The sequence below is a fragment of the Drosophila nasuta genome, chromosome 2R (genome assembly GCF_023558535.2).
Source record: "Drosophila nasuta strain 15112-1781.00 chromosome 2R, ASM2355853v1, whole genome shotgun sequence".
Taxonomy (NCBI): domain Eukaryota; kingdom Metazoa; phylum Arthropoda; class Insecta; order Diptera; family Drosophilidae; genus Drosophila; species Drosophila nasuta.
Genome location: NC_083456.1, coordinates 33,614,257 through 33,623,411, shown reverse-complemented (window position 1 = coordinate 33,623,411; position 9,155 = coordinate 33,614,257). Strand labels below are relative to the sequence as shown.

The window sequence follows — 9,155 nt, the reverse complement described above, 5'->3', positions numbered from 1 at the left end:
ATTCGACTGGCTACTCAATTGGTGTTGTTACATTCTTATTGGATCGAATATTTTATAAATTGGTATGCCAACTTCATTTAAGATTTTTTAAAATTCAATTTGTTTATTTAATACATTACTAGATAGTTCATTAATACAATTTATTAAATAATTTAAATTGCTATGCATTAAATTGCTATGTTATTTAACATTACGGAAACATGTTAAATGTTGGGCTCCTGCATTGTTGTAGTTGGGTGGGTTAGCCGATCGACCCTGTCGTCAATTTCCAGAATATAGGAAAGTTGAAGTAATTTGTGAATAATAATATTAACTAAAAATATTGAATTATCGCAGTAATAATAAAACTAATTATCGATTACAAGAAAACTTTGGCTGTCAGCGAATAACAAACTTATTTTAGCTAAAAATGTGTAAACAAAAAGGTTATGTAAACTTCATATTGGTCTTACAGTGCGACGACTGATTGCAAGCCGCAAGCGCTTAAACGGACCACCTGGGAAAACTTAATTGAATATGTTGGGTCTACAGCGATTCGCAGGCAGCATTGTCACACATCTGTATCGACGCGCCACCTACACTAGCAATGCACGTGCGGCAAGCGCAGCGATTGCAGCGCCGGCCAGCAATGGACAAAACTCGTCAGATGACGCTGACCCTCGTGCGCCGACAGCGGAAGGAAGTGTTAAGAAGTCGAAGAGCTCTGGTAAGAATGTTTATGTTTTGTTGACTGGTGCGTTAATTTACTGTCGCTGTTTATTTGATGCAGGTCAAATGGTTGCTGCTGCATTCGAGTCACTACGAAATGAGAACGATCCGACTGCAAAATCTTCTGCAACCGCCATAAGCAACATCGACGAGCGTATTGTTAATGCCAAGACGGTGAATGGTCTATTGGCGATAACAGAGAACAATAATTCCTTTTCACGCAAGCATGCCTTGAAGATTGTCTCAATTTTGGCCGAATGGAGCACCATCAATCGCGTCAAGATCTCGGAGTTTGAGAATGACACGCGATTCTTACGCGTCTGTCGGATGCTCGGCCGCACTGCATTACCCAAAAATGGAGCAAACGGAAAAAATGGTAGCCTGGCTGGAGTTGGTAATAACAATAAACGCATTTCTGGCTTTCGCACTGATGACTTGAACACGGTGCTTGGCGTGGCTGGCGACGATGAAGCGGCCAAGTTGATTGCTAGCATAAGTCTACCGCAGATGGTTAAAGTGATGAGCACTTTGGCGCAACGCAAACGTCGCAGCACTCCACTCCTACGGTCTTTAGCTTTTAATATCAGCAGCGCTTCGGATCAACTGGATCTGAAGCAATCGGCTGATGTGCTGTACGCCATGTCGATGCTTAATTTCCAGGACTCTGTGCTCGGTGCAAAAGTTTGTGCTGATGTACAAGCCGAGCTGCCAAAGAATTCTGAAAAATCAGCGGTTGTTGGCTCTATATTAACCAGTCTGGGAATTATGCGCTATCGCGATTTGGGTAATGTGAACAACACTTCAGTATGAGATCCAAAATGTAGCTTAATTTACTTACAGATATTTTGGAATCGTTAACGCAGTGGCTTCTGAAGAACACTGAAATTTGTCGACCTCAAGATCTCAGCGCATACTTCTTAACAGCGGCGTTACTCAATTTTAAAAGTGGACAATTGGAGGATGTGCGCAAGAAGCTGTCCAAATCAATAGTACGGGAGGACTTCACAAAGCAATCAGATTGGTTGAATTACGTTTGGTCGCTGACGATGTTGGGAATCGTGGAGGATAGTCACCTCGAATCAGTGCTGAGGTTGTACTCTTATATCATTCATTGACTTATATGGAAATTTAATTTAATATGTTTAAATATGTTAACAGCACGGATTTCCTAACTAAATTGCAAAGTGACAAGGCCGGCTTAAGTCCAACATCCAAAATGAGGCTATTAAATCTAAACAGTTATGCGCAATTGTGTGCGTCGGACTACAAGGGCGCGTTGCTACCAGCTGACAGTCCTGCCTACCAAGTACCTATGGCTCACACGAAGTCCAAGCAAGTTCTTGTCAACGGTATGCTCGATGCGCTAAAGAGCTTGCTGCCTGCCAGTAATCATGTCCTTGGCTCAGTAGATAGCAAAATGGGCTTCATAATTGGTAAGAAAAATCCACCAGCAGTGGAAAGAGAACTACTAGCAATACCTTTATGACTTACAGATGCTACATGTCAATTTGACGCACAAAAGAATGCTCTTCCTCTGGATAAAAGTAATCAAGATGCAATAAGGTAAATTGTTTATATGCTTCATGATATCAAATTCTTAATCGACTCGCCTTGCTTCTAGAGTTGCCTTGATGGTGGTTGATTTTCATGATATTTGTCATGGAACACACCGAAGTGCCAGTGGCATTACGAATCTGGCAATGGATTTGTTAGAGAAGAGTGGATACCAAGTTATACCCGTGCCGTACAATGAGTTTAGCACCAGTGACAAATTACTGAAACGCGTTCAGTACTTGGAAGCGAAATTTAAGGATGTTCTTAGTAGAAAATAATTTCAATTATCGTTTTATCGTTTTGTCAAAATTTGAATTGTTTGATTAAATATAATTAGGCGCAGAATTAAAGTAAACTATTCAAATGGAGAGTAAAGTAAACTTGAGATGTCGTATTAACATTGCAACTAAGCAGTATCAATATCTTATTGAAAAGAGCATAAAAAGAGAAATACAGAGTAAGCAATTGTTGAAATCCATCAAACATTTTATAAGCTGGGATCAGATAACTAATAATAAGCATTAATATTTTTAAATTGTCTTTATACCGCATTCAAGTTGCTGGTGCGTTGTTTATTCATGCCCACTTTCCACCATTGTCCCGTCTCTTGGAACTCTGTGGCGACAGCAGCCAAAGTGTGGAACAAGTTTCGTGCCAGCATGTGACAATTGCCAACATACAATATGAACTTGGGATCGTAAACCTTCTCCATGTTGTCGATCTTGTAATGATCACGCGTCTCGCGCTCAGTGAGGCACACACAGTTCCACGGTGACCAGTCATCACTTTTATTCCAGCGAGGCAATCTACGCAAGAACAGTTAAGAAAGGAATCAACAAAGTATTATTGGGAACTCGCCTTAATTCGCTGAGCGTCTCTGACTTGCTGAGTGCTGAGTGGCCGTGCCATATTTTATCCAGCATGTGACGCACATCGTCCTGTTGCATGACAAAAGCAAAGGACGTGGTGCACTTGCGCTTGCGTTCATCGCGCTGGATGCAACGCAGAATTGATTGGTATACGGTGTTTTCCGTGGCCACCAACTGCAATTAAGGGGCCGTTTTTCGAGTATGTAGTTAGTTTCCTCAAGTTCATTTCTTACCTTCAAATAGTAGCAGTGCTTACAAGTGTCTACATGGCTTTGGCGAGTTCGGATCGCAAATTGAGCGTATGGCTTCACCTTTTTACAAACAATGCACATTCGTGACGGAACATCTGCGAAAGGACATAGTACATATAAATATGAATATGGATCTGATAACTCTGGTCTATGGCTTACTCTTTTGTTGAGTACGCTTCTGAAACTTGATTAGTTCAAAGAACAATATATTTTGGCGCTTGCGCAGAATTTCCACATCGCATGACTTGGCATAGATAAGAAGATTCTTCTCTCTATCAAACAGATCAAACAACTAGAAGTATAAATCGGTAATACGACTTTGATCTTTGTAAGCACGTTTAATTTATACAATTCTCACCTCTGGGAAATTGGGAAAACAAGCTTCATCCAAGAGCAACTCCATAACACGACTTAGCAGCTCCAGACGTTTATCTTTCTCCACTGTCTGACGCAAATCTTTGTACACTTCAGTTAAGAAACGTACGCGTTGCGTGCGCAACAAATCCAAGTGAATCTTGCAATCCTTGTAGCCAATCCATTCTATTGGCTTTCCCAGTTCCTTCAGCAGTTGATCTTTGCGAAAGTCTTCCATAGCCATGGAGACCAAACGTCGCTGTCTCTCTACGCCGTTCAACAGCTGAATTTCCCTATCCAGCAGAATGTTCACCTCCGATATGCGCGCAGGTCCTTCAAAATGAGCTGTAATGCGCTTCAGCTCAGCGCGCTTCCAGCGTGAGATCTCAGCAAAGAGCATATCGAAGTCGTCATTGGTGCGGGGAAATTGCTTAATTTGCTCCGTGCGTTCTACGCGCTTTTCCACACACTGTTCATATTGCTGCTCTTCTTCTTCGCGATTTTTCACCAGAGACCTGGCGACAATAATACCATATGATATTTGAATTTTACTTCCTTTGCATACCTACCGAAATTCCTTGGCACGCATATGAATGTACTTCCATAGTATCCAGCGACGCCAATTGCGCTGTATCAATAGAATCTTCTCGAGCTTTCGCTCAGCTCTCTCTTTCTGTGCGTACGTTTGATACTTGCCGGGCACAATGATATAATCATTAGCTGTGGACATGTACCTCACGTTGATGCCATCGAGGACACATTGCACGGATTGCTCATGCGCGGTGTTCTATGTCATATGTAAATGCAATGTAGGCCAGTTAGATGTTGTTTAGTTTGGGACTTAAGTCAGATTTGCCGCCTACCAAAGTCTTTTCCTTCTGCTCCCAGGTCTGGGTATCACGTGAACGATAAAGCCGATACTTGCCCTTGTCTAAATATGGTCCTGTTTGGGTGAAGGCGTCCAAGTACTCCTTGCGACTGTGTTTGTCCTTGTATCCACACAAAAATGGCTTAACAATGGCAGCATTTTCAATTTCGACCACCACATTTTTGGGCTGCCCGTCCTTGGTGTCCTCGCCAGAAATATGCACAGTCAGATAGTCCGGCAAACGATGCTTACTGTCGATAAGAATAGTACTCTGTAGATGAGAGCTAATATCTTGGCAAAAAAAAAACTCACTCATAGTAGACATTCAGGCTCAGTTTAGTATTATCTCCCTGGGGTACATTGAGTTCCAGCTGAAACTCATGAATGCCAAACTCATCGATATTGGTGGAATGAATGGGTGTATTGTCGCAGAGCAAACGATTGTTTTGCTTGAGCAGAATCACGCTCGGGTCCACTTCGAATTTACGCGATATATCCTGTTTGACCTCAGCCATGGTCATGCAATTGGGATACACTTGGGCAACAATTTTGGTTTTCGATATATAAAACTTGACCGTAACATTTTCCACATCCACGCAACACTCTTCCTGGGGGTCTGACTCTGAGCTTTGTTGCTCGTAGGCAGGCCCACAAATTGCCCTAACCCTTGGCTTCTCCAATGGGTCGACATTAAGTTGCATATTGCAAACATATGATGGTGGACTTTCTTTGTCGCTCATCTTGTTGATTCTCTGAAATATATTCGATTCCTATTTGATGATCCGTGATCCCAAAGTAATTTTTAAATGTGTGTGTCTACTTTTCTGCCTGCTGCGATTACAATTTCGTTTATAATGTGAACTGCCAGAATTTGAGACTTATTGCCAACGGGGGATGGTTGAAGAGACAGAGACAGAGGTATTCCTCATTTAGGAATTAATTTGTTCAATAAATATGTTGCTTGGCGCCCTGCCGTGGCAACGGCAACCGTCGAGCAATAGGCCACATTTTCCGTTCTCTATTATCATTCTATTGAGGGTACTTGATTTTCTCACGCATTCGTGTAAGCATTTCATAAGCTGAATTTAAATGAATGCTATTTTCCCAGTTACTGGGAGTGAAAGCGGTGCTCATTTCGTACTCGTAGTCATAATACTTGGGTGTCCGTCCGCTCGTTTCGTTTTGGGGCAACAAATTTGCAACAAATTTCTTTTAATTGCCCCAATTTTGTTTTCTTCCGACTTCTTCTTTATATATGTATGTATATTCGCATGTATTACCCAAAATATAAACTCATAACCATCTCATTATACATACGGCTTGATGGCCCAAATGAATCTTTCAGTTGCTCACACTTCATTATTTATTGCACAACATCGGAGTTGGTGCTGGCAAAACGGTGGCAATAATTACATTTGCTAAATGGATGTTCGGATGCCCCGCTCTTGTGTCTCTTTTAATATATTCATATAACTAAAATCAATTTAAACGCCATGAACACGTGATCATGATTGACTGACTGCTATATAATTATGCCAATTAACAACAGTATTATGGTTGTCTTCAAAGTATCCCCCTTACGATCAAATGAAACTCAGCCATAGACTGTCTACAAATAATTAATAAATTATGTTTTTATTGTAATAAAATCTTGACTTAAGATTAAGTGGCGTCAGCGCTGACTTGCGATCTGCATGAGCTGCCTGCAGTCGGAAGGGACGACCATTGAAGAAGTAATCCTTGTTATGTTGGACACGCAACACTTTACTCTGTGTTGCCGACTGTGGAGTCGAAGGTGTCACCGTAGTAGTGGGTGAGGAGACTGGGATGCGATGCCGGTGGGGAGACTCTGTGGATGGCTGGTTAGATGTTTCCTGCATAATCGGCTTGATTTTCATGGGCTGATAGTCGTAGCCAATGCCAGGTATATAGCGATAAGGCAGTGGCGGGATGGGAATGAAATAAATCTTCGAGTCCTTTTTGGTTTTCTTTGTTTTGCTGTTGTATTTGCGCAGGTGAAGTGGCTTCGACGTGACCAAATAGTCCATATAAACGTTGTCCAGTGTTGGAGATTGCACCAGCAGTTTGCTAATCAGTTGTGGAGGCGTGGCAGTGCTGACCACATTAGCCCTACTAGGCTTTGCCAAATTGTAGGAGTAAGCCACCGGGTAAGCCGCACTCTGTTCAAACCTACATACCACAAAGGCAAAAAGCATCAACAACGTTGTCAAAGGTGACATACTGAAAAAAATGAAGAGAAGAGTGAGAGATGGTGAGAAGTGGCGATAAGTTCATTTGTTCATTTCAAAAAGTGTCAGGGCAATCTCGAAAAGTGTCCACAAATTGGTGATCAGGCGCCCACGCCCTACATTGAAATCGCAATTGTGTCGAAATTTGATTGATGGACCAAATGGCTACCAAAATAATAAATAATCCAATTCGAGCAATGCGAACACAAATAAAACAATGGCATGTGCTTTTCTGCAAGTCACAAATGCCAAATAATTTAATAATAAATAAATCGGTTGTGCGCATCAAAGCGCGAAATATTTTACAAAAAACGTTTGCCACTTTATTCAAAAGTTTCTCACGTTCCAGCCGAAGAATGGAAAATACAAAAAAAAATTGTTAAAAATCAAATAACGCAAAGATTTCGAGAGCTTCGATTTGATTCACTTAAATGAAAGCATTTAATGCACGCTAATCAAAGTGTGGAAGCCACAGCCAACGTTACCATCGACGCCAACTGTGATGCCAACTGAGCAATTACGCTAATGAGCATGGCGAGCGCCATCTGGCGGGGCATTTCAACGCCTGAGTGATTAATGAGCAGGTGAAAAATAAGTTGATCAGCCCGAAAAAACGAAAATATAAAACAATAACAATAAACCAAACACCCAAGACAGACAACAAAGTGGAGGCATGGTAGCCTAAACGGCATTAATTTAATATCGAGACAAGAACGATAACTAACAAGAACGAACACTAACAAGTTAGGGGCTGGAACGCTTAAGCGTCTAGCTACGCCCCTTTTCGGCTTGATTATGCAAATTAAAGATCATGATACGTATCTTTATATACGCAGCCTAGTATTATATATGTGTATCTTAGAATTGTTTAATACTCTTTGTCTATCAAGATTCGCCGCTGGCATTTTTTTTAACTTAGCGTGTGGCGTCCTCTTTTGACCTTGCTGCAAAAAATAAAATTGGATAATGATAAATTGCAGAAAGTTCGCCGGTAAGTTGCTTTTTTTTATTTTTATTTTTATTTGGATTGGTGCAGTTAACTGTGCCAGAGTACCAGCCCGTATGAAATATGATATGGGAGGGGAAAAATAAACGCATTTTTTACAGTCAACTTTGAAGCTAGCAGGTTGTAGGTGTGTTAACCTTTGTAACTATTTTTTATTGGTATAAAGACTTTGACATCGCAAAATTTGCAAAAGATTCCGACAAGATAACGAATTGTTTTCTGGATTCTGTTCATTTTGTTGACCAATTCCTTTTGATATTTACTTTTTTGGCATTCCCATTTTACTATGATTCTTTCGACAATTAAGTTTGCTTTGTTTTTTATGCCTATCATTTGCAAAATTCCACTAATTAAGTCAAGTTTTCAATGGAAACGCAGATCGCAAAACGAAAGACTTAGGCAACGAACGTGAATAAAATGTGGTATTTATGAATATGCATATGAAGCTAGCCATAGTATGATTAATATTAATTTCTAGCAGCTGTCAACTGCACAACCGAGTGTTTGTAAGTACTTGTCTGCTCATTATGGATGTTTATTCAAATTGCACTCACTTTAAAAAGCAGCTATCACTGTGTCTTTAACTGCAGCTGCTTCTTTATATTGTAAATTGTTGATGCACAATATGTTAAATGACTTGTGTGAAATTTAATGTGTTCAGGCGGACACAAGTGATCACTCTTCGCAAATCACAATGATATTATTGCAATTTGTAATAATTAATCCGTTTCGGATAAAGGATCTTGAATATTGTTTTTCTCGAATAATTAACGCTACTTTATCACAAATTACACTTTTAATATTAATATGTGTGGAAGTTTATTTTTGAATCGTCGGAAGTCACACAAATTTCAAATCTTTTTACGCGGACAACATTTTTCGATGTTGTGGACGCCTCGAAGAGCGGCAAATAAATGAGATCTGCGGACCGTGTGTAATTTGGTTTTTTCTTCGAACAAAAATCACTTTGCTGGTCTCTGCGTCAGTCGGCTTCAGTCGGCTTCGCGTCTACTGCTGTCTTTCTCCTCGTCGTCGTCGTCGTAGTCGAAGTCGTCATCATTGCCGTCGTCATCATCGTCGTAGCACTACGTCATCAACTTGGACTTGATCGTAGCGTGAGCGTTCGTTGCCGACTCAACTAGTATTGATGTGTGTGAGGTCCAAGTCAAGATTCAGAGAGATACCAGTAGATGGCTCGCAATGATCCCAATGATGAGCCAACGCGAACGAGGCGAACGAAATGCATCAATTTGCCACTTTATTGTTTACCTGCTTACTGTTATACGCAGTTTGCCG

The 9,155-nt window shown here is 40.8% G+C and overlaps 3 protein-coding genes across 4 annotated transcripts; 1 reads left to right on the top strand and 2 right to left on the bottom strand.

Moving 5' to 3' along the window:
• Positions 1-37: 37 nt before the first annotated feature.
• LOC132787379 (FAST kinase domain-containing protein 4) lies at positions 38-2,630 on the top strand. Of its 2 annotated transcripts, none has more exons than XM_060794382.1 (7): positions 38-62; positions 455-706; positions 770-1,492; positions 1,549-1,798; positions 1,867-2,141; positions 2,202-2,271; positions 2,330-2,630. In XM_060794382.1, exons 2-7 carry the CDS (start codon positions 517-519, stop codon positions 2,538-2,540), a joined length of 1,719 nt encoding a protein of 572 aa, XP_060650365.1. In that variant the 5' UTR covers positions 38-62; positions 455-516; the 3' UTR covers positions 2,541-2,630. The 2 variants fall into 2 exon arrangements, with proteins under 2 accessions (XP_060650365.1, XP_060650364.1); XM_060794381.1 differs by lacking the exon at positions 38-62 and adding an exon at positions 203-289.
• Positions 2,631-2,721: 91 nt separating this feature from the next.
• Positions 2,722-5,437, bottom strand: LOC132787378 (IQ and ubiquitin-like domain-containing protein). Its single transcript, XM_060794380.1, has 8 exons — positions 4,917-5,437; positions 4,600-4,855; positions 4,306-4,523; positions 3,741-4,251; positions 3,542-3,674; positions 3,365-3,477; positions 3,121-3,305; positions 2,722-3,068 (listed from the first exon to the last, which is right to left on the bottom strand). Exons 1-8 carry the CDS (start codon positions 5,342-5,344, stop codon positions 2,804-2,806), a joined length of 2,109 nt encoding a protein of 702 aa, XP_060650363.1. The 5' UTR covers positions 5,345-5,437; the 3' UTR covers positions 2,722-2,803.
• A 786-nt stretch (positions 5,438-6,223) lies between these two features.
• LOC132785523 (uncharacterized) lies at positions 6,224-8,775 on the bottom strand. Its single transcript, XM_060791660.1, has 2 exons — positions 8,414-8,775; positions 6,224-6,845 (listed from the first exon to the last, which is right to left on the bottom strand). The coding sequence occupies exon 2, from the start codon at positions 6,842-6,844 to the stop codon at positions 6,224-6,226; it is 621 nt and encodes a 206-aa protein (XP_060647643.1). The 5' UTR covers position 6,845; positions 8,414-8,775.
• Positions 8,776-9,155: the final 380 nt, after the last annotated feature.

Bases quoted from the DNA above. Each gene is read 5' to 3' on its own strand.
- LOC132785523 (XM_060791660.1), bottom strand. From the start codon at position 6,844: ATGTCACCTTTGACAACGTTGTTGATGCTTTTTGCCTTTGTGGTATGT.
- LOC132787378 (XM_060794380.1), bottom strand. From the start codon at position 5,344: ATGAGCGACAAAGAAAGTCCACCATCATATGTTTGCAATATGCAACTT. The intron at 4,856-4,916 runs GTGAGTTTTTTT...TCTTATCGACAG, and splicing joins AGCCTGAATGTCTACTATGA to TAAGCATCGTTTGCCGGACT. The intron at 3,675-3,740 runs GTGAGAATTGTA...TTATACTTCTAG, and splicing joins GTTTTCCCAATTTCCCAGAG to TTGTTTGATCTGTTTGATAG.
- LOC132787379 (XM_060794382.1), top strand. From the start codon at position 517: ATGTTGGGTCTACAGCGATTCGCAGGCAGCATTGTCACACATCTGTAT. The intron at 1,493-1,548 runs GTAATGTGAACA...ATTTACTTACAG, and splicing joins TATGCGCTATCGCGATTTGG to ATATTTTGGAATCGTTAACG. The intron at 2,272-2,329 runs GTAAATTGTTTA...CCTTGCTTCTAG, and splicing joins AGTAATCAAGATGCAATAAG to AGTTGCCTTGATGGTGGTTG.